Source organism: Citrus clementina, unplaced genomic scaffold (assembly GCF_000493195.1).
Source record: "Citrus clementina cultivar Clemenules unplaced genomic scaffold, Citrus_clementina_v1.0 scaffold_7, whole genome shotgun sequence".
In the NCBI taxonomy this organism is placed as follows: Eukaryota; Viridiplantae; Streptophyta; class Magnoliopsida; order Sapindales; family Rutaceae; genus Citrus; species Citrus x clementina.
The window spans coordinates 7,829,808-7,853,402 of NW_006262075.1; the positions used below are offsets into that span (position 1 = coordinate 7,829,808).

At 33.3% G+C, this 23,595-nt stretch overlaps 4 protein-coding genes across 4 annotated transcripts; 2 read left to right on the forward strand and 2 right to left on the reverse strand.

Moving 5' to 3' along the window:
• Positions 1-5,733: 5,733 nt before the first annotated feature.
• LOC18037545 (agamous-like MADS-box protein AGL62) lies at positions 5,734-9,169 on the forward strand. The gene is made up of 3 exons (XM_006426723.2): positions 5,734-6,258; positions 7,495-7,553; positions 8,874-9,169. The coding sequence occupies exons 1-3, from the start codon at positions 5,734-5,736 to the stop codon at positions 8,923-8,925; spliced, it is 636 nt and encodes a 211-aa protein (XP_006426786.2). The 3' UTR covers positions 8,926-9,169.
• A 483-nt stretch (positions 9,170-9,652) lies between these two features.
• LOC18036568 lies at positions 9,653-10,552 on the reverse strand. The gene is made up of 2 exons (XM_006426724.2): positions 10,165-10,552; positions 9,653-10,060 (listed from the first exon to the last, which is right to left on the reverse strand). The coding sequence occupies exons 1-2, from the start codon at positions 10,458-10,460 to the stop codon at positions 9,880-9,882; spliced, it is 477 nt and encodes a 158-aa protein (XP_006426787.2). The 5' UTR covers positions 10,461-10,552; the 3' UTR covers positions 9,653-9,879.
• Positions 10,553-17,580: 7,028 nt separating this feature from the next.
• Positions 17,581-18,214, forward strand: LOC18036273 (protein SENESCENCE-ASSOCIATED GENE 21, mitochondrial). The gene is made up of 2 exons (XM_006426726.2): positions 17,581-17,804; positions 17,922-18,214. The coding sequence occupies exons 1-2, from the start codon at positions 17,767-17,769 to the stop codon at positions 18,154-18,156; spliced, it is 273 nt and encodes a 90-aa protein (XP_006426789.1). The 5' UTR covers positions 17,581-17,766; the 3' UTR covers positions 18,157-18,214.
• A 1,633-nt stretch (positions 18,215-19,847) lies between these two features.
• LOC18036286 (translation initiation factor eIF-2B subunit alpha) lies at positions 19,848-22,786 on the reverse strand. Its single transcript, XM_006426727.2, has 5 exons — positions 22,208-22,786; positions 21,366-21,518; positions 21,135-21,276; positions 20,355-20,596; positions 19,848-20,232 (listed from the first exon to the last, which is right to left on the reverse strand). The coding sequence occupies exons 1-5, from the start codon at positions 22,649-22,651 to the stop codon at positions 20,026-20,028; spliced, it is 1,188 nt and encodes a 395-aa protein (XP_006426790.1). The 5' UTR covers positions 22,652-22,786; the 3' UTR covers positions 19,848-20,025.
• Between the last annotated feature and the right edge of the window lie 809 nt (positions 22,787-23,595).

The following is a 23,595-nucleotide window of genomic DNA, read 5'->3' on the forward strand; positions in this document are numbered from 1 at the left end:
GAGAATGATGGTCTTTTATACTATGGACAATTATACACTTGTCTTGTCTTATGATATCTCAAAAAAAAAAAAAATCATTTCAAGTGAAATGTTTATTCATTGGACGGTTATTTATACCAAATTTTTTTTTTTAAAAAAAAAAAAAACATTTCACATCACTTGGTAATTGGTATAAAACTTCTTAGGATAGTACTTAGAGAGCTCAAAGTGTGTTGGGTCTAAGCTATATTAAGGGTAAAATGTCAGAACAGACAGAGATTTTAACTGAAATTTAGCTAATTTCTATAAAATTTATTAATATTGGCCCCTCATAATCACAATTTTTATATCATAGCCTCTCTAAGTTTACTGTTTTTCCATTAAAACCTCTGTCGAACCAAGGTGGCAAAGTTCTGCTCCGCTAGAGGATGCTGCTGTTTGGTGCTAACCATCATCGACTTACAATCACAATGTGTCATCGAAAAATATAAACCCAAAATGGGTCTGAATTCTTATTCTGTCTCGCCGGTTACGAAGCTTCCCACACTCTAATTAATTCACTAATTGGTCTTGTTGTTTTAGTGTTTTTGCTGGTTTATTTTTTGCTCAAGGCAACTACACATGTAGATTTTGCGGACCCTTTGGTCTGTGATAATGATGTGTAGAAATTTGGGGTAATATGAAAAAAAAATTCGTTAATTATATAGTAATAGAATACAATCGTGATACTTTTGATTCTGTCGGGAACTTGTCATAATCTGGGTATATGCACACGTGTCAAGATCTTTTACGTGCTTTGTTAATATCGCTACCTGATTCTTGCACACACGATTCATACACTCAGAAACATAAACAATAAAACAATTGTGCCACCAACCCTACACATACACAACGTGGGTCATCAGTTTCTCACTACACCTTTTCTGATGCACTCACAGTGAAGCAGTCTGTGAAAACATCATATTCCAATCAAGCTTCCACCAGGCATCATGAAAATTGAAAACACATAAACGAAAATGAAATTTGCTTGTCGCTGTTACCAGAAATAAACTTCATATATTGCTTTTGTGAATGTTGACGTCTCATACCATTGTAGGTTTGATTGCGCCACCAATCTTGGATTCAACTTTAACACAGATGCAAGGTAAAAACTTCTCTGGATATGTACTTTTCATGATGAAATATGATTACATATAAAACCATAACGAATCAAACATTTTTTGAGTTCAATTTACATAATAGTGAAAGTAACGATATTTTAATAATATGTGTACAACACTGACCATCACCGACCAACTCTCTTTGGGCAATTGCCAGGAAAAAAAAAATTACTAAATTCAAGTTAACGGGATTTCAAGCTAATATTGAAGTAAAGTTTGAAAGGACCTGCGTGATGAAAGTGAAAAACATTAAATGTTATTCTGGCAATATATATTGGTAGGATGATTTGGTGCATATAGTCGTATAGTTTGTGACGGACTTGGGAGAAAGAAGAATCGTGAGCCCCACAACACTCTTCTCTCTTCCAAATCTTGACACGCCCACGGCTGCGCACAGTAAGTTGCACCTTAACAAAATTTCACAATTGTAGTCTATGGCAAAATCAAGAAAGATGATCCCACATACACGTATGCCTGTTGACATATTTGGAAGACTTTAAATAAGGGATAATTCCAATTCCTTGAATACAAAGCTAGCTAATAGCTACGCCACCGAGTGAGTGCCAACAACCTACAGGCTGCTTATTCTACGCCTCTAGTCATGGCAAGAAAACCAAATTAAAGACGAAGTTGCAGTAACTGAGCGGGGCACAGGCACTGTCCTGAATGTGAAACCCTTTGGCTTTTGCCTGTTTTCTTCAAATTCGAAAAACGTTATGATGGAATTTGGAAAGACTAAAAGCTGAACAGAGAAAAGAAAAATATATTTATCAATGGCTCGAAGTTAAAGAAGCATCACATGTTGCACCCAACTTGTCTTTTGCAGTTTTAATTTTCAGCAACTTTTGGATTCTTCTGTTCGATCCAGTGGTACCGGAACCATAAATGTACGTAGGATATGATATAACGTACAATCAATAAATTGGAGAAGACCAGGACCCAAGAACAAGGACCATAATGAAGAAAATTCAATTCAGTCCCTTATTGTTCCTAAAATCGTTTTCGGCATGGCTCCCTCCAGGTCTCTACATAATTAGCCCCTGCTTCTGAGCAATCGTCTTCACCCATCTGTAATTGTTGCAGGGCACTGGCCATTGCCTATCAGAGACTGGATAGATTACAACTTAATTGGCCTCACCCATGATCTACATTTGGGCTAAATGTATACGGTGAGCTGCTGAAACTTTAATGCAATATTCATTTTGATACTGAGCTTCTGAGAAAGCAGTGGCTAAATTATGGCATTTATAACAAAGTACCTATTTGGTGAGACGAGGGCCACTAGATTATATTCATATCAAACATATATGAAATGGAGAATTAAATAATATGGGCAAAAAAAAAAAATCTTAAATTAAAGATATGGGGCCAAGATTGATGAGATGATGTACAGCGCATGGGCAAGACAGTTGTCCATTACCGAATATGCAAACATATATAATCACTTTCTTTGAAATAAAGCTCTTGGTAAAAAATAAAATGTTGGTTCTTTTGAGTTTTCACCATAATGATGCAATATCTCAACCAAACATGGAAATGGTGGGGGACTTAAACTTTCAATTGCATTGCTATAAAGAGGACAAAGTATATTCAATTGCATTTATGATGATTTATTTTTTATTTTTTCCTAGCTTTGAATTTGAAAGAGACCCCATGTCCATGTTGGCCAGCAGCGTCTCTGCAAATTTCCCGCTCTTTGACATTAAGAAGATTGGTGAGTGAAAAGTTAAAGGAAAAATATTTTTAATGGAAGTAGGAAAGAAAACAAAAGAGGCCCCATGAGACTGAGGACCGAGAAAGAAGGTGGGGTTATATAGTACAGTGTTCACATGCAATTATTGGGAGTCACATTATTATTACCAGTTATAAAGAAAAGGAAAAGAATGGCCTCCGTGGCCCTCCTTAGGTTAAGAGTTTTGTAATTTTGAATCAAAGCAAAAAACTTGCATGTTTGACAAATCTTTAATTGTTAATGCTATATTCTTCTTTATGATTTGCGGTCTTATCTGTGGTTAGCTTTCGTAGGACTTTAAACTGTTATTCAGACGACTTTAAGCGCGATTATTTAGGAAAGTGGAGAGGCGTTGAAGAATGTTCTTTCATATTCATCTATCTTCAAGGCTCAAGCTCATTTTGATCCTTTAATTATTGTCGTCTAATCTTCGGAAACTTTAATTTGGACAAGCACTGGGGTTTTGAAAATGAAATGCGAAGTGACATATGAATCATGAAATTAAAGGGGGAGAAATTATCTCATCATAAGGAGTACTGTAAATGCCTAGATATTCGGTTAAATAGTAAAATAAATTTCTCCTTGTCACGGAGATGAATAAAAATCTCTATAGAGAACTCTAATTATTTCATTGTAAATACTTATAAATGTAAGATAGATCTCGTCTTATTCCGCGTATATTTTTAAACTGTACTCAACTAGTGGACCTTAAAATATTATAATTGTATGAATTCAGGCTTATGATTATAAGTTTGTTAGATAATTAGTGGTAAAACTTGATTAGTTAATTGGTGGACCTCAAAAAAATATAAATTTTAATACATTAATAGAGAAAAAAAATACAATTTTCAATTTACTAAAAATCCACTAAAATCCCCTCGGTCAAATCTACATATATCAATTCCTATTAATATTTGGTTATCTAACCCACAACCTACTATTAATGTTAGTGACACACATCTACTTCTACAAATGATTTAGGGAAAGAGAGTCATCTGTGGGACTCAAAACCCCTCGCCTCAAATAATAGAGACCTCGTTTAACAGTTGTTATATTATTGAAATGGTAGGGTATAATCGTCTTTTATTATCGAACCATATATCAAACTCTTTATTCTTTTTTGGACACTACAAAATTGAGCTGGTCACCAGTAGTATATATTTATAACATTTATAATTAAGGTGTTCATTAAGACAAAGTAGTGGGGCACCTCAAGTTCAAACAAAGTATAATAATTATCTCTAGCTTAGCATTATACCATCTAAGCCGCTAAGTGACTGATAATTAAGATAATTTAAACGGTAATCGTGGTAATCAACCTAGGAGTTCCATTTGCTAAATTGAATTTAGTAGACGAGAACCAATTGAATCCCCCCTTCAATAAGGCATTGACTAAAACATTGAATAAGTATCAAACATGGACCCAAAATATATAAGTTGGGGAGGGAGACACCGGATCATATAACATTTATGTGCTGTCAAAGTTCAATTAAGAGCAAATGGTGAGGCCCCATGTGTGTTCCCTTGACGTGTGTCTGTCAATACGAACTTTCTTGGTCGTCAATTTGACTGAGTTAATAATGTTCACTGTATGGGTGCATTAATGTACATATGATATGAAAGGCGGGGCAATTTGTTGCACACTTTGCTTTGTTTCTGGGTTGAATATATATTGGTTTAAAATTAAACCTTTTGAATGCCTAACTTTATAATTTTTTAAAGTATCATATTTATATGGCCTGCAACTTGAAATCTTGAATGATTACAAGATCACAACAAATGAGCCCGAAACGTTTAGCTATAGAGCTTTCAAAGTATGTTAAGGACTCAGGCCCCGGGTTTGTCCATGACTAGGAGATGGGCTTCGGCTTATTGAGTCACACTTGATGGGGCTCCAAATTAAAAATACTTGATGTCAGAGTTCACCCAGCCAAAGATATAAGCTACTAAGTAAGAGGGCCGCAACATTAATTGAATTAATTATAATCTCACACCCTCTTGTATATGTTAGGAATGTGCTTTAGAAGAATAGGGGATGAAATCGGCAAAGATAAGGTTAAGGATTTGTGTTTGATTGAGACTAATATGAAATTGATTTGTTTCAATGGGAAATCAAGATAAGTCATTATACAACCAGAAGAAATTCTAAGAAATTAATCCGTTAATTTTTCTAGAAAGTTCCTGCTGACAGGAAACTGATCAAATCTTTCAACTTAATCCACGTCTTGTAAACTTAAAAATTAAAATAATCAATTGCTAAAGGTTTGAGAGGACTTATATAGGAACAATTATAGATTCTTTTCTCAAATACAAGTTAGAAATACTTGATTACTACCACACTGACTCTTTAAAATTAAAAATGCTACACTTAAACCCATTGCAGTAACAATTTAATTTATATAATATTTAATTTTTATGAATACTTACAATTTGTGAAGTAACTTAGATTCATTAGGGACAATATGGATGAATCTTTAAGTTTGGGTGTAGTTGTTTTGAACTTAATATTTGAGGGGAGAATCTGTAATTTTACCATTATATGTTACAATAAAGCTATATAGACTTAACGAAGCCAGAAAAATCTTACACACGCAAATTTGCAGGACATTGTTAAGGAATACAAAATCTCTGGAGATATGACTTTAACTTTTATTGATTTAGTTTCCTCTTTTGATCTACAAGCTGAATATTGGAAAAATAACCAAGCACGAATTTAATCCCAGCCGTCTAATCTTGCCGAGGGAAGAAAGAAATTAACTGGCAACCTACTATAAATTCACACATAACATTAAGATTAATCGTTATTACATCAAATACCCTAATTACAAAAGCCTTGTTAATCTCCAGTTTCAGACAACAAATATGGAAGCATCAAAGCAGAAAAATAAAGGTCTTCAAAAGATCGAAATCAAGAGAGTTGAACGCAAGAGTGCTCGCCAAGTAACATTCTCAAAACGCAAGAAGGGGCTTTTCAACAAAGCTTCTGAGCTTTGTGTGTTATGTGGTGCTGAAGTTGCCATTGTGATCATGTCCCCCCACAAGAGGGCTTTCACTTTCGGCCACCCGAACCCCGATGATGTTCTTGATCGCTTTCTCACCGGAGCTGGTGCTGAATCTTCTTTGGCCGCGACGACGGTTGAGGATGAAAAGCTAGAGAGGCTTAAACAAGAATACGTGGAGTTACTGAAACGATTGAAAGAAGAGGAGAAAAAGAGAGATGAGATTGCTAAGAAACGAGGCAATGACGGAGCTAACGGAGTATTTTGGTGGGATCAATACTCGATTGATGATATGGAGAGGGATGAACTTGAGCTTTATTTGAAGTCCTTGGAAAAATTAAAGACGAGTGTTAAATCAAAGGTTGATGAACTAGCTGCCGCTTCTCAGGCAAGTAATAATTTCGTGAACCAATTCAATATTGATAATAACGTCCCTATTGATTTTGGATCCGAGTTTGATGATCTTTGTTGCCTATTAGAGGGTACAAATGAAGATGGAATTTTGCGGAATCTTGATTTGTAGGGTATGAATATATTACTGTAGGGTTATTTTTGTTTTAATAATTAATTTGTTTTAAGACAATATACATGGGTTAACCGTTAATGTTGTTATGCAATGGATCATATATACTTTATTCCAGAAGTTAGGGTTTTGGATAATATATTACTGAATTTCGACTCTTAAAAAGTATGGATTTTTATATCAGCACATGTTAAGTAGTGTTTCAATTATTAGAATGCTTGTTGTTTCTTTATTTTTAGCATTAATATAATTTTTTTTATGCAATTAATGGATTGTATAAACTATCATTTGGAATTCACGATCACGAAGCCAATCATATGAACTCTTGTCTTTGGCATTCCTAAAAATAAAGTTATATAAGACTTTTATAAACAAAAAATATTATGCACTTGTCCTTAATTATTAGGTAAGTTTGATGATCTAACAAAAACGGTCTAGATTTTTTATTTTGTATTTTTACAAATATTTTTGGTCACTTATAACAAATTCTCTTCTTGTTAAACACGAAATAGCTAATAGTTATGAGAGTGAATCCCTCGTACAAATAGCACTTGGGAGTGGTGTCCATAAAAATAGCATGTTACAGGCATGAAAGATTACTATAGAAACTTCTTTCTCTCTTTCCTGACTCTGAATCATTCTTAATTGCACCCTTTTTTTCTTATACATACATACATACATATATATACATATATATATATATATACATATAGAAACGAATTAGAAGGTTATGTTAGTAGTTTCTTTTATTTTTAATTTTTACAATTTGAATTTGAATTCATTTAAGAATCTAAATCAGTACGTTTATAATATAGTTTAAAAGTATACCGCGAGACTATGAGGAGAATCCTAACTGTGGATTATCTACTTCAATTATCCAACATTGTGGAGGGAAATGAATTATTTGAGCTCTTATGTTGGGGACTCTTTGTCGGCGGCGGTGACGTTATTGTGATTTTTTTTATAATTAAAATACAGAGTTTTGCTAGTGACCTTTTAGGAATACACCTATTATTTGCCATCAAACTGTAATAAATCAGCAAACTGCAATAAATCAGCTTATTTCAATTAAATCACAGAACTTCATTCCATTAAAAAAAGAAAGTAAGAGAAACAAAAGATAGGAAGAAACTCAGAGTTGTCGACACACTTACGCATTCGTGACGTGGTAGATCCACAACCATAGCAAAACTCAAATCCACTGCTGATTTGCCAATTGAAAGGCTAAAACTATAGATAATCTAACAGCTACATATGTCAATGAGAAATAGCATGTTTGATGAAATGATGAATTAAATTAAACTATGCTAACCTGCATTTGATGTGCAAGCAGCCAAGAATCTCTTCCATATAAAATTTGCAATTGGGGCATCACCTCCACCTATCATTGTGCGCAAGCTCCATTAACATAATATCTCCCTCATCTCTTTCATCCTCTCCAAATTTACGAAACTCCTTACAATTGATCTCCACATGTCATGAAACCGTGTGCTGAGTATAAAATAGTCTGTGTATGGCCTTATTTGATATCGAGGTACTATTAAAAAAAAAAAGGGTACAACAACTATGAAATAAAAACAAATAGCACATCATAATATATTTTTAAATAATAATTTTGGTAAAATTAGTAAAAAAAATAATATTTTTTTCATTATACAAGTGTAAAATCAAATCAACTTCTAAATTACAACAATTAATCTTATCAAGAATTTTAATACTATAGCGTAAAAGCTACAGTTGTCCAACTTGAATCCCAAACAGGATCTATGACATACATGGCATTCAGATACAGTCGCAATTTGCCCTCCATCATGAACTAATATAGCCCAAGAATTCTTAAACGTGAGGGAGCTTCTCCCCATCTATCATACATTTCTTTCGGAATAATGCCGCAACAAAACTGTGGCTTCAAAATTCCCTTACCCTCCAATTCAGGGCACTTGACCATAGATATATTTTCTTATATCCTTGATGCAACATAATTGGCAGTACAATTATTGCAAAACGAGTGAATGCAATTGTTGCTTCTAAACAATTCCTGGGTCGATTTTGCATCTGTGCAGATGAAACAAAAGCTCTAATACTTTGAGATTGAGAAGACTCGCCGGTTTATTTCTTGGGAATGAAATAGTTATAATCTTCCATTTTTTGGTGATACATTTTTCGTCATTGAAAAAATTGCTGAAGACATTAAAAACCCTTGAAGCTGTAACTCTTCAGCTTATAACTCATATGATATTGGAAATATGTAGTCCTTATCTTGTAAAGCTGAGAACTAAAAATCCTCAACTAATAGTTGATTGTTATTGTTATTAGAACTTGATACTCCCACCATTTTTTTTTCTCCTTCTTGAGGGATGCCTTGTGTTTTAAAGATTTAGCTCGATTTATAGTCCTTGATATAAATTATATGAAATTCTCACCCATGCTATGTTATTGGGAAATTTGAAGGATCATTAGTTAATTGATTAATTATTAAGCAGTTTTCTAAACATATCTATTGAGTTTGATTTTTGCGGAAGAAGAAAGTAATTAAAACAATTTCCCATGCAAATTAATCAATCTAGAGAGCTGAGCGGGGCTGGCATTGAAATAGCTCCACTACTTGAAATTTGAAGGCAGTTGAAAGGAGTCCTCCCCTCTTTCTCCCTCGTGCCGAGGTGCATCTAAATCAACCCTGAAAATTTGGCATTATTAAATACAAGTGTCCTAAAATAAGTATTCATGGTTGAGGCCATTTCCACCAAGTCTCACACAATATATATTAGTTAATGTAAATGCATCTACCATCAGATTAATAAATATATCTAACAGATAAAATAATAATTCTTCATTTTAAGTTTATGAATCTAATCACACGATAAGATAGTCATGATATGGTGAGTGGGAACCACTTCATCTCAAATTTATTTTCGTCTCGAAATTAAATACTTACTAATCAAAATTTAGCATAAACCCAGTTTAAGAATTTTTTTCCCTTGAGTAAGTGGTCCTTTAGTGTATTCTCTCTCATCCGTTTAATTAATTTTCGTAGTGTATTCAATTTTGATAATTGATCACATATGACAAGAATCTAACAGATATATGCACCACAGGCCACAATTTCTCAGAAATAAAATTGGTCATTCTAATGGAAGCGATCGAAATATCTAGTGATAAGTCACCAAAGACAGCCTGTATACAACAGTGAATTCTATTGTTAACAGACAAGAATTGAGAGTGATAGCCAAGAATGAGAAATTGCTGCACTTATCTCGACAACTGAAAGTGAATATTTATTATAACAATACCCCGTCGAAATATCCCAGCTAGCTAGCTTCTGCTACTCTCTTTTTCCTCCACTTTTACATTATCCAAATCAATTGCACATATTGAGGAAAATATATAAATATAATTAAAAAAGCACCTAATTAAAATAATTATCAGATTATAGCCCAATATATATTTCTCTGGGAATATGGTGGCTTATTATGCTGTGTTTATTTCTCAACGGAGCTCCTCTAAAAAGACTCGAGTCTCACCCCGATGATGACGACGATCAGCTCCAATATTACAATGCCTGTTATTAGATTTTAGAAATTGCTTTCTAGAAGCTTCTAATTCCTTCATTTCATCCAAAAAAATCTGCCTGTCTCGGCATTCGATGCTGCAAAATCCTTGGTCACCTCTGCATATGAACAGTCATTCACTTGTCACGATTTTATTAAATGGTTATACGTAGAGTACCCTCACTACGAGGGAAAAGGAAAAAAAAAAAAAACACATTTTCACCTGTACATGTAAACTTCTTTGTCTAAGCTCAAGTTCTTGTTGCAAAGATAGCATGACTTGAGATAGCAATAATATTGATCCCCACTTGCTGATGGTCGTCGTCGAGAATCTGATCTTGTTGATACCAAAGCTGGTTTCACGACAACGTTAGACCTACTCTGTGAAATTTGAGCAAGAATTTTCAAGCCAACAATCACTGTGCCCTCGTTTGATGAGCTTGCGTGTGGGTACCTATTTTTGCTCTCTTTGGTGTCTTCTTCCATCTTAAAAGCACTTATTATAGACTTCAGAAGCATTTTTTTTTTTTTTTTTCTGAGAGAAAGAAAGAGTAATGAGAGTTGAGTTGGGGAAGGTTTGTGAAGTAGGAGTGAACTGACGGGTGGTATAAAAAGGAAACAAAAAAGCAACTTCTTCTGGTTCTGGGGCCAAACATAGAAATAAAATAATCAATTCTCGAGTGAAAAGTGAATAATTAAACACGTTGGTTTTTGTTTGAATGCACGTGGAGCTAAATAAATTTTGCCTGGTTAAGATATTTATTGATTATTGAACTTACTGTTCTAGGCCGCGTTTGCTTTTGATTGATGGGTTATTTAATAAAATTTGGTGAGATTGGAATGGGAGCTTTTGACCTTTACTTTTGTCATGGCCCCTACCAAGAACAAGATATTTTTCTTTTCTTTTTTTTTTAATATTTTTGAATTTATGCTTTAGACCAACATTATAAACGTGAAAAAATTTGTGTGATTAATGGATGCTATTCATTTTATATCTCTCTCTTTTTTTTTAGAAGATTTAGATTTTTTCTTAAATTGATTTTTCTTAATTTTTATGTGAGGATCTAAATCCATCTACTCCTCATCACATATAATTGTTTTTATGGTAGCAACAAATATAAGCGTCAATTATTGTTGTGAGCTGAATGATAAGATCGATTAAGTCACCAAAATTTTTCATCGGCATTAAAATTAAATAATATTAAGAGTTAATTGACATCTTGTTTAATTTATCCCGTTGCTCCTTTTAAGATAGATCAAGTGACAAAACGTTCTACATTTGAAGGGGGAAAAAAAAAATTAAGTATGCAACTATAATTTAACTCATTCAAATAAAGGCCAAGGTTAAAACTTAAAAAGTAGAAATAATTGTGTTGTTGTCAAATCCAAGCCGAAAGCCTGAAACGTGCTGCATGCTGTGTGTAGCTCTCAAGCATTTCGTAAAATAGTTTATGAATTATGAGCCTACAACACAACATTCTCATTCGCTATTGATTACATTTTTAATTTGATCGAAGTTATTCAAAGTCCTCTTGATCCCAGCCGACCAGTAAAATTTGTCGAAAAATCTCTTGGAGAAGTGATCTGCCCCACGAAGTAGATTAGAATATTGCCCCTTTCAGGCATAGTTGAATTTGTTATGGATATTGGAATATGCTTCGTGCCCATAGGTTTGATTATTAGTAAACTAGTAATAGGAGATAATTAAGAACTTTGACTGCACAAATAATCAAACGGCGATTCGTTTTTTTTTTTTTTTTGGAGGAATTCTTCTGTCTTATCTCATTTTGTACATTTTTTTTTTTGTTAATATGGGTAAAAACCATTAAGACGCTCAAAATTTACTCACATGTCAATATTGATCCATTAGTTTAAAAAATGATCACATTGACCCCTCCTTAGGTTAAGACATGGGTAAATTTTGGATTATCCTTGTGAAATAATAATTTTAAAAATATCTTCTAAATTATTGTGAATTTTGATTTAACCTCATTTTTGTTCCCAAAAAAAAAAAGTGGGTTGATGATTTTTTTTTTTATTTTCTTTACAAAAAAATAGAGAGTAAGTTGAAATTTACAATAATTTAAAAGATATTTTGAAGAATGTTTTTCCATTAGGGGATTAATCCGAGATTAACCCTTTAAAAATAATCATACATAATCCAAGACATTTTTGAAAAAGTGTTCTGTATATCATCTATGTGACTCATAAAGGGAATATGTTTGACATTTTGAAACCAAGTAAGTCATTATTTATATAATTAAAATTCATGGGATATAGTGGCTTTTCCCTTTCCTATCCATTTTTTTTTCTTAATTCCTTCTTTAAACTGTTTGAGAAAATTAAAAATAAAAGGGCAAGGATCAGTATCGGAAGAGACCGATACTTATTGACTCTCGGCCCACTAGAAAATGGGCTCATCACTTTTTAAATAAGGCTGGGCTTATTTATTTATGTTTGGGTTGGACGTATTTGCCAGTTTTCCTTCGGGCTTATCAGTTCCTTTAGAGTGGTGATTTTTTTTTTTGTTACTCCAATTTATCTCTCCAATTCTCACCAATCACTTTATCTTAAAGTTTTACATGCCCCACAATTTTACACTTAAACTTGTAATTTATTTAAATTTAATTATATATGACCACGATTATCTCTTTTTCAATAATAATATTTTTTTAATTCACTATCTGCTACTTCTATAATTAAACAAAATTTGTGAGGGTTTCAAAATACTAAAATAAAAATAACAATAAAATAGCAATAGAACTCTACTAATGATGGCATATAATTTTTTTGATTGGAATTGGTTCAAGGGTAATGCCAGTGGTTTAATCCTCACCCCCTTCATCTCCTTCTCCACCAGCTGCCTAACTGCCTTATTAACAGCGCCTTTTGGTTCTTTCAGTTCATTATGTTATACTGGATGGACATTAAAAAACATGAAAGAATTCATAACTCATTTGCAATGAACTGAAAGCTTTCTTCTTCATCACTTCAAGATTATTCTAAATAAGAATCAAATAATTTAATTAAGTTTAAAATAAAAATGAGGGTTCATAATATGAAACGAGGATTTTCTAAAGAAGTGAATGATAATAAGGATAAAAAAAAGGACAAATTGGGGATTATATAGGGTATATTTCGAGTGAAAAGTTGTTTTATACTTATTAATGAGGCTAATGAGATGAATTAAGAGGGCAAATATCACCACTCCTCCCTTTATGAGTGCTAATCTGGTTTAAGATTCTAACTTTATTAAAGTTCAGAAAACTATTAAGTTATATGATTTTTAATGTAATAACATTATATTATTAAACCATATGGTTTAATAACTTTTTTGATTTAATACTATTAAAGTATATAGTTTAATATCTTTCTCGGACTTCAAAAAATCCAAAATTCTAGATCGAAACATTTACACACACACACACACACACACACACACACACACACACACACACACATTACTTATTACAATAAGAAATATATTAGAATTTAGTCTATCTTACTCACATTTAGGGTCAGTTTGTAAATACTGTAACTTTTAAAATAATTGTGTTAGCTATGTTGTAAAAATAATCAGTTGTGAAGAGAATAAACTAAATATTTGATCAAATTTATTTTTAAAAGTGTCGTGAGTTCTTAAAAGCAATCGTATGTGTTTAGCAAATTTTACTATTAAGCTGCTGTAATAATATAATGACTGAATTAGACATAATATTGAACAAAATTTATTTAAACCTTTATATAAAATATTTTTTATTACGTACCTATAATAATTGATAACTAAAATAAATATTTTACATTATTAAGTTTATTTTTTCGTTTTGTTATCTAAATATAATTCATAATAGTGATAATCTATTTAAAGCTAATGCTTTTATTTCTAAAGTGATAAGGATAATTTTAGATTTTTATAATCTATATGAAGATTTATATGGAATTGTATTAAATATAAAAGTGATTCTCTCAAAATCATATTTTGAAAACTTAGTTCTTCACTACTTTTTAAAATCTACTATAAGATGAGGGATTTTGACAAAAGTGATTTTAAAAAAAAAAATTAACAAACATCAAAATTAATTTTTAATTTTTTAAAATTACTTTTAAACTTTCCAAAAATAATTTCAAATGGGCCATAATACTAGATAGATGTCATGCTTGACCTTTATTAGTGGGATTTATATATTAGTGGGGAAAATGAATACCCCTACCTGATTAAATTGGAAGAGAAATGCGTCCCGACAATTTACTGTGATTCCAGCACACGTGTTACCAATGGTGAATGCACTAAATTGAATATTTGAATTAAAAGTTTTGCAAATATAGTAGCATAATCCTCCTCTTTTCTGTCCATCTCTCTGTTTATAGTATGTGAAGTAATAGCTTTATCTTAGCAAATAATCAATGGTCGACTTTAGCCATCAGATTCAACTTCCATTGTACTAAATCATAAATGGGAATTAAAATAAACTTGTATGTGACTAAGATATTATTATTATATTCTTCATAAAGATGCCTAATTCTTTTGGACCGACTATATAAAGATATACTAAATATTCTTAATATGGAAATTAAGCTCTAAACTCTAATGGGTAATCGTGATCGACTCAGCAGACCATTGCATAGATGCTTTGCTTCAACTTCACGGGATATGTATAAATCTGGCCCTGGCTTCGGGATTAATTGCCAGTCACACAATGCATTAATTATTGATACTAAGCTGGTAATATACCACTAAATAAAAAAAAATGGTGATAAAATATATAACCTGGAAAGACAATATTAGATGCTAATTAAGTTGGCTGTTTGCTTTGAGAAATGGGAATCAGTAGCTTTTGCGAAGTTAATTATACGTTAGATGCTCATTAAGTTGGCTGTTTGCATTTTAGAAAAGTAAGAGTTTGTCTGAGATTTTATGATATTTTTACAAGGCTATGAGGTTATGGTTAATAGTTATTCAGTATGTGCGTATAACTATTAAATTTAATTTTTTTTTTTTGGAATTTAAGTGGGCATAAATATCCAATTGACAACTTGTACAATCTCTTTGACCAACTCATGACATGCGTAAAAGCTTTAGATCTGTGTAAAGATCCGATCGACGTGTCATTCAATCTTTTAAGTTGACATAAAGATTATAGAACATGTCAGTTTTAACCTGTAAAGATTGTACTACATGGTGCTTAAATATATATTTTAAAGACAATTTCTATAAGATTTTGATTGTATTTGGTTTAATGTTAAATTTTTACTTAATATATCATGGACAAGATAACCCATGACCAGGGCAAAACTTTAACCTAAGTTGCGACCATATGGTTTTGCGTCGATTAATATAATTAGTAATTAAACGTCACTCAATTACCTAAAGGGAGACAAAAACTTAGAGTCCTATACCCTAAAGGATTCAAATTAGTTGGATTACACCAAATTGTTTAAGGACACAGCACCAATTGCATATCTTTTTTGCATAAATAACTTGCGAGGATTTAATTTCGACCTGTCTGCATCTCTGTATAAACCCTACTCTCTTCACGTTAAAATATTCAAACCATCGTATTCTCCTCTAATAGTGAACCTTCACGGAAAAAATCTATCTGCTTTTGCTTAATCTTGTTGATTATGGCCTCTAAGTTTTCAAACAGCTTTCTTCTTCTAAGGTAAGTGCACATCTTTCAGTTTTATCCATGCATGCAATGATATAATAATAATAATAATAATAATAATAATAATAATAATAATACTAGTAGTAGTTGTTAATAAATAATCTTTTCGTATCTTGTTACTAAATACATGTTTATATATATTTAATTTGTTTGTGTTTTGTGATGAAGCAGGCGATCTTATGCGGTGGCAGCGGAGAATTTGAGAGGGCAGCAGCCGGCGGCTGTGGCAGCTGCATCATTGACGACGAAGGTGACGGATTCTAGGGCACATGTTTGTGGTGTGAAGAAAGAAGAATTTTGGATGAAGGATCCCATCACCGGCAACTGGATTCCGGAGAGTCAATTTAATCAGATTGATGTTGCTGACCTTAGAGAGCAGTTGCTGCCCAGGAAGAATAATGATTCTTGATGAAATAATTTTCAAAATTTTATTTCGAAGACTTTATGTTTGCTTAATTTGATGTGTATTTTCTGTTAATCCATCAACCACGTTAATAGTGATATCTACTTGTCTTGTTCAATCTCTTAAATTGTTACTATTAATGTGCTTCTTGTTTGGATCCTTCTCAATTGTTCTCTGCAGCATGCCCGTGGGTTCCCCGCAACCCTCTTCATATCAGTATCTCGAAGTTCCTAAGTTATCTTTTTTCATTCTTATCCACTGACCCTCTCAATCACATATTTCATATTCCTGAAGATACTTAATTCCGTTGGACCAACTATAAGCTGATATATACTAATATACCATCCATATTCTAGAAATATGGCAAGCTCTAGTTTTATATCAGTTACACAATTAATGCATTATATATAGATATTAATCAGCTGGTAATATACCGGGAAAAAGAATGACAATTAAAATATAAAAATGCAAAGTATAGAGAGAGAAATATTGGCTAACGTGGGATCATTTCACATACTCAGTTGGCTTTTGGATTGAGAATCAATAACTTTATGGCTTCCAATTAATCTATAATTTCGTACACACACACACACACATATAGATTAATTAAAAGTAATCAAAATTTGATTTCATTTTACTTATTAAGTAGTATTAGGAATTCGGACGTTTCTTTTTCAGAAGCATTAATTCATTGTCTCTGTCCTTACATATATAAATCCATGCTGTTTAGATACATGTCAAGTTTGAGATAATGCCATATAACTTCCAGAAACGAAAATGAAAGAAGAAAAGAGTTGGTATCGGTCGAGTTTCCACTAGCAATAAAAAAAGAGGAATAATATTAATTATACCAAGAATAAAAACACAAACATTGAAAAAGATATGCGATATTGAAAATCTGAAATCAATTGTCTATTTTCTTCTATGATAAGATAAATAATTAATACGTTGATTCAAGGAACAATATTGTTCGAGTTGCTGCCGTAATCCGTGTGATGATTAATTGAATGATCAAATAAGCTGGTTTTAATTTGCAAGAAAATTTGACTCTATGCATGAGGCATGAGTCATGAGTCAAGATATTGTGAATCTGCCAGCTGAGGGAATCAATCTTGTCTTTGGCCCTTTTTGCAAATTGTAGTCAATTCTAGTGTTGGAGAGTATAAATAAATGTGAACACATCTAAGTTTGTGGAGTCATATCGATCCAAGATTTTTTTTTTCCTTTTTAAAGCCAGACCAGCATAAGTCACCTAATTTATTTATTTGCAAATAAAGTAAATAAATGACACAAAGTTATTGTGTAAAATTAGGGAGATGAAGAGAAAAAAATGTAACATTTGGTTTGTGGGGTTTTTCCTTATGAATGTTAAACTATATTTAGCTCAAAATATCGACAAGACAACCCAATTAGCAGATACTTATCCTCTATTATTACTTATAAATCATAATTAGATAATCTCCCTCCCATTAACGTAAAAGCAAAAAGCAAAATACTAAAAATCGTATTCCCTAAAGGATTCAAATTCAAAGCAGCTGGTTCTTCCCAAATTGCATAGGACACAGCACAAATCACGTTTCCTTTTTTTGTCCAGAAAATTTTCAAACGGATTCTTTAAACTCTGTCTGTAATATCCCTATATAAACCCTACTAGTTATTACGAGTCCTCTAAAAAACGATCGTTCTTATCTCCTTACCATATAAAACCCTTCGCGCACTTAAAAACTTAATCTGCTTTTTGCTTTCTCTTGTCAACATGGCTTCCAAGTTTTCAAATAGCTTTCTGCTTCTCAGGTAAAGTGCTTATTTTCCATTCATGCAAAGATTTAACAATAATATTGACTAACAAATGCATACCCTTTTCTTTATATATATATATATTGCTTTAATATTTGTTTTGAGATTTTGTAGGCGATCAAATGCGGTGGCCGCGGGGAATGTGGGAGGGAAGCAGCCGGCGGCCGCGGAAGTAATGAGGAAGATGACGGATATGAAGGCAGAATCAGTTTGTGGTGTCGAGAAAGAAGAATTTTGGATGAGGGATCCTAACACCGGCAACTGGATTCCGGAGAGTCAATTTAATCAGATTGATGCTGCTGATCTTAGAGACCAATTACTCCCCAAGATCAAGAAGAATGACTCTTGAACAGTTTCCAAAATTAAAAATTCGACGACTTTACTTACTTTGATTTGATGATGTATGCATTTTGTGTTTCATGGTCAGTCTTTTCTTCAATTGTTCAATCAAATAATGATGGTTTTATACTTGTTCAATCTCTTTGTTAAACACTGTCTATGAGTTGAGTTGATGATCTTTGTGAATTATAATTTCATTTCGTGCTCAAACATTAATAGAGATTATCAATGGCGCAATAACGAAATTCTTTTATTTTATTAGCATCTTTTCTTGAATTTTGAACCTTGAACAGGATTTCTTTTAGAATCTTTTAAGATTTGTTTGGATAACGATTCTTTTATTTCGAAAAGAACTTAATTTCATCTCAAATTCTTATAAGATAAGAGTTTTTGCAGCATTAGAATTGCGAATGATTTTGGCCTTCACTTACTAAAATTCTTTTTAGAGTGCAACTATTAGCACCCCTCTAACAAGTTTTTATACACCTCACTAAGGGTGCGTTTGGAATTAAAGTTGGACAGCTGTAGTTTAAAAATTACAGCTGTAACTTGTAAGATATGTTGATCTGATTTTTCACTTGTATAATGAAAAATCTATTATATTTTTAATAATTTTGTCAAAATTATTATTTAAAATTTATATTCACCACATATTATTAACTTTTGTTTAATAGTTACAGTTTTTTTTTCCACAGCATCTGTTACAGCACCTCAATCTCAAATGAGACCTAATTCCCAAAGTAACCCTAAATAGTAAAAAAGAAAAAGAAAATGTTAATGATAAACCTGAGTAACGGCTAAATCGATTTTCTTCAAGAGTTGATAGCAAAGAAATTTGAGAGTGGTTTGTTTTGATTAAAATAGCTATTGAGTTTATTTGGAGAAGTTAACGTTCTGCTTGCTGATTCGTGCAGGATTAGTAAAGAAATTAGTTCCTCCTTTATAAAAGAATTTTGGTCGGGGATAGAACACATATAATTACATACAGTATTGACTTTGTCAGATCAACTTCAACTGCACAAGAATTGTGAACTCAAATCCTCGGCTTTATTAAATCTTCTTGACCATAAAACTTATTGCAGGATCTAAAAACATCCCAAGTAGTGTTGTTTCTATGCGGAAAATAGATTTTAATTGAAATTTAGGACATATAACTAAAGAGTTTTTGTTGAAATCAAATTAACGAGTAAGTTTTATCAAATACATATGTTTTTTTAAGTAATTTCAGTTGTGGGTAAAAATATAAATACATAACAAGGGTTTTAATAGATTTTTAAAGAGGTGCCAATAATTCAATTTTTCTTTTTATTAACTGGAAGGTTTTGAAATTGATAAACGTGCATGAGCAAGAAAAATTTGGAATAATGCTTGCATTACACAATGCATTTCCAATAAATGAAAAAGTCTAGAAAATATAAAAGAATATATCAAAAGTACCATATGATGTAAGCAATACAACACATAAATAATATTATAATATATATATATGTATTTAAAAAAATTACGTGATAATTCCATTAAATTTAATTACACATGTCATTAGTATATATTTCTAGTGACCTTTCCCCAGAAGTTTTGAATTTTACCATTTACCAGTTATAGTTTCTATAATATCCTGCAACTGTTGTGGTGCTTCCTTTGAGGCTCCAGCTCAATACCAGGGGAAAAAAAATCAATAAAGAGCTTGACCTGTTAGGCACCCAAGTAGCAGATATAAAATTAACAGTGCAAATTTTCCAGAAACTGAACTCAACCAAGTACGAAAAAGTAGGACAATTGATCGATATACAGTGAGCTAGCATTAAGCATCACAATACACTCAAAAAAAATAATCAGGGAAGACTTCCTTTCAGATAAAATTACATTCAAGCATTACAGTTTACAAGTAAAGCTGAATAAGCTCATCACTAACTACAGATGGAGTAAGAACACCTAAATCTGTGAATAGCAGAGTAAGATATTGTGGAGGAGTATAATCCCGAGCAGATGTCTCAACCTCAACCTTGGATGGTATGGGTACCCCAAAATCAATGGGGCGTAAAGCAGGACCCATGTCTTTCTGGTCCAATGGATAAAGACGAGCAAACTGCAGAGCAAGCAAATAGTGAGTTTAAATTCTCACCTTCTTTTGATAAGATTTCATGTTATCATCAAATGTGATAAATGCAAGTAATTGTAAGTGCAAGTCATGAACAAATATTAAAATACCTTGTAGCTCTCAGCTGCCACATAAACTGGTTTGTTCATGCTGTGTGCAACCAATGCAATCTGGTAAGTACCCATCATGTTAATAATGCCTCCACTTTCGACCACTCCATCTGCTCCAACAAATACCATATCCACTTCGTCCATTGTATATGCAACTGCAGAATCTATTAGGAGCTTCACTGGAACATCAAGTTTGGCCAGCTCATTGGCCAATCTTAGTCCTGATCTGTCTGGCCTTCCCTCTACAACAAATTTGGAGGAAAAATGAACTCTAGCACACCAAGTGGATTATATAGCAACCAATGCATTGCTAAATAATCAATCCACGTATGCCTCATGATTGACTTCCTAGTTTATACATTCAGTCCAACCCACAAACCTGCCTAGCAAGAGAGCCCCTTAATCTTAAGAACACTGAGGGCTGTCAATAAACAGTCTTATTGCAAGAAACAGAATGCCAAGGGGTAGATTGTGCAATGACAATGCATAACCAGAAAAGATTCAATAAAACAACATCCTCATGTCAATGACATCTTGCAGTTATTCTGCCTAATGTTCTAATTACTTCAATGTTAGTGTCTAATTAATAATGACAAATAATTCTGATAATTTCGGAACCAGTACCGGAAGTGATATCATGAAATGCAGGGTCAGATGTAGTAAACGAAATACCAATAAATGACTAGATCTTGCATTCCAATACAACTAAATGCTAATTGAATCCACTCAAAGAATAGCCCAGTCAAGATGACAGAATGATGTAAACTGTAAAGGAAGAACCTGTGCAGAGAACTCTAAAGAGTTTCTTATTTTGTGCTGCCATCTTCAGTACTTCCATGACAACTCTGGAAAAGCCGTGCACCAAAATAGTACAACCATCAAATATAAAATCTTGACTAAGCATTGCAATGATCTTTCGTGCCTGTACCAGATACACCAATTAGTTAATGAGTTTTTGCATGAAAGTCGTGTCAAATGACCCAAGGTAGTAGCCATACTTAATTAAAGTACCTTATAAGATATCTCTCCAAACTTCTCTGCACGTTCAATCAATCGAGATCTAGCTGAATTAAAATCCTCATATTCTAAAGCTGAAGTTCTGGTAACGTATCGCATGAACAGGTCACAGCCTGCTGTCAGCGAAATAGATGTCGTGTCCCAAGACTGGGAAACACGCAAAGGGATAGTCATTTTGACTGGAAGAAAGAGAAACATAAAACAGAAATTGCTTCTTCAACAAATTTTAAAGTAGCAGCCTTACTGCTTTCAATTGCTTATTTTTCTACTCCAATGATTAGGCCAGAACTTAACTCTACCAAAAGAGTTTATGCAAATATACCATATACACACACTGACTTTTTGGGAGATTAATCCTATCTTTGTGAAGGGGAATACAGAAGGTTCAATATCTGTTGCCTCATTACCTCTTAACATTTTATCAGAAAAGGAACTAAAAGAAATAGGGCGCTAACTACTCATAAACTGGCCCCACAAAGAATTCTCCCTTCCTTACATCCAAACTCCATCAAGCTTGCCTTGCGCAAAATTAAAAAATAAAATAAAAGTAATGACTGAACTCCATCGAGCTTGCATTGCATTGCACAAAACAAAAGGAATAACTGACATCAACCATTAGGCATCCATTCTTCATCGTTGAGAGTTAACAGTATTCTTTGAGTCCACCAATCTATGAAATACCAACAATGAGCGGATAAACAAAATCTTAGCCAAAGTTCAAGCCTGAATCAAGTGTTTAATGTTTCATCTAGTCTAAACGTCAAATTCAAGCTAAATAGCATTCTCATCAAATTCACAAATAAATCGTTTCCTAAAATCCTAATGATAGAACTTACTTTAAGCGAATCGGAGGCTTTTTTGAGCTCAATTTCAAGCTCCATCATCGTCTTCGCTTCACTATTCCTAATAACAGCCGCCAGAGCACGTATAGCCGCCACAGCCTCAGCCAAATCCGGTTGCTTTCTCCAATTATTAAACTCATCAATCACACTAAACGCCCTCCCGCTTTTCCCTCCATCAACTATCTCCTGTCCGCCCGTCGCTACTGCCCTCGTGGCCGCCTCCTGCGACTGCGCCAGCCAGTCGCTAGTCACGACGCCGTGGTGCGCCGCCCGTGTCTGGTAGTACGCCGACATAGACATGTTTCGGTTAAGATTAGGGTTAGGGTTTTGGGGCGTGGAGATTGAGGGTGGTGGTGGAGTTAGAGTGACGGAATCGGCCGGATAAACGGTGTCGTTTTGGTTTTTGTCCAGGATAAAAGATGCTGATCTGTGCCACATTTATACAATCAGTTTAGTTTTAGAAGTTATTGTGGTTTTGGTGGGGTGTTATGTACGCGTCACTTTCTCGGGAAAAATTTGTACTTGGAGAGAGAAAATTTTTGTGTGATTTCGCGGTTCCGGTGGAACTTGGGGTTTTTTTTTTAATTATTATTATAGTTAATTACGGGATTTAGTATGTATATCTTCAATAATGTTTTTTAATTGATTAAGTAAAAACGACGCTGAATGGTTGGATTAAGATTAGTTTTGTTTTATTTTTACATTACGTTTTGATGATGCTTTTGTACCTGGTTAACTGAACGACGCCGAATGGTTGGTAAATAAAGTGTTCAATGAATTTTAGTAGTTGAGGAAATTTTATTGATAAATTTTGATGAAGAGTTCTGCTATTTGATTCGGGTCAAATCCTAAAAATTAAAGTAAAACGACGTTGTTTCCTCTTCTATTTGAAATGCTGCCGTTTCACCCTAGCAAAAGCTCTCCTCTTTGTTTTTCCCTCTTCGTTCTTCGTTTTCGTCTTCTCCTCTTCGTTTTCATCTTCCCTTCTTCGTTTTCTCCTCTTCGTTTCACCAGGGAAATTTGTCATTCGTTTTGTCCTCTTCGTTTTCGTCTTCCCCTCTTCGTTTTCTCGTCTTCTTTTTTCCACCCAAATCTGGAAGTTTCTGCCATTCGCGCAGGCACGGTCACCGTCAACGTGGCAGCCATCACGCGCATCCTTTATTGAACTCACGAAGCGTCACAGTTATCACAGCCTCAGGTAATGCTTTGATCTTTAGCTTTTCTAGGTTACGGGAAAATCCGGCCAAGAGGTGGCAATGGAAACAATAGAAGAAACAGTTGAAACAAAGAATGAGATACGCTTGATTATGGTCAAAGAAGACGAAGAGTAAGAGAAAGAAGCGTCACCATATGAGAACAGCAGCGGCGGTGGGCCATCCTCG

What these genes read in the sequence shown, in the direction of transcription:
- LOC18036286 (XM_006426727.2), bottom strand. Translation starts at nt 22,651, where the DNA reads ATGTGGCACAGATCAGCATCTTTTATCCTGGACAAAAACCAAAACGAC. An exon ending in CTTTAGAGTTCTCTGCACAG is followed by an intron (nt 20,597 to 21,134) that starts GTTCTTCCTTTA and finishes AATTTGTTGTAG; the next exon opens with AGGGAAGGCCAGACAGATCA. An exon ending in TGGCAGCTGAGAGCTACAAG is followed by an intron (nt 20,233 to 20,354) that starts GTATTTTAATAT and finishes CTTGCTCTGCAG; the next exon opens with TTTGCTCGTCTTTATCCATT.
- LOC18037545 (XM_006426723.2), top strand. Translation starts at nt 5,734, where the DNA reads ATGGAAGCATCAAAGCAGAAAAATAAAGGTCTTCAAAAGATCGAAATC. An exon ending in AACTAGCTGCCGCTTCTCAG is followed by an intron (nt 6,259 to 7,494) that starts GCAAGTAATAAT and finishes CATTAAAAAAAG; the next exon opens with AAAGTAAGAGAAACAAAAGA. An exon ending in GTCGACACACTTACGCATTC is followed by an intron (nt 7,554 to 8,873) that starts GTGACGTGGTAG and finishes TTAATTATTAAG; the next exon opens with CAGTTTTCTAAACATATCTA.
- LOC18036568 (XM_006426724.2), bottom strand. Translation starts at nt 10,460, where the DNA reads ATGCTTCTGAAGTCTATAATAAGTGCTTTTAAGATGGAAGAAGACACC. An exon ending in AAAGAAGTTTACATGTACAG is followed by an intron (nt 10,061 to 10,164) that starts GTGAAAATGTGT and finishes GTTCATATGCAG; the next exon opens with AGGTGACCAAGGATTTTGCA.
- LOC18036273 (XM_006426726.2), top strand. Translation starts at nt 17,767, where the DNA reads ATGGCTTCCAAGTTTTCAAATAGCTTTCTGCTTCTCAG. An exon ending in AATAGCTTTCTGCTTCTCAG is followed by an intron (nt 17,805 to 17,921) that starts GTAAAGTGCTTA and finishes GAGATTTTGTAG; the next exon opens with GCGATCAAATGCGGTGGCCG.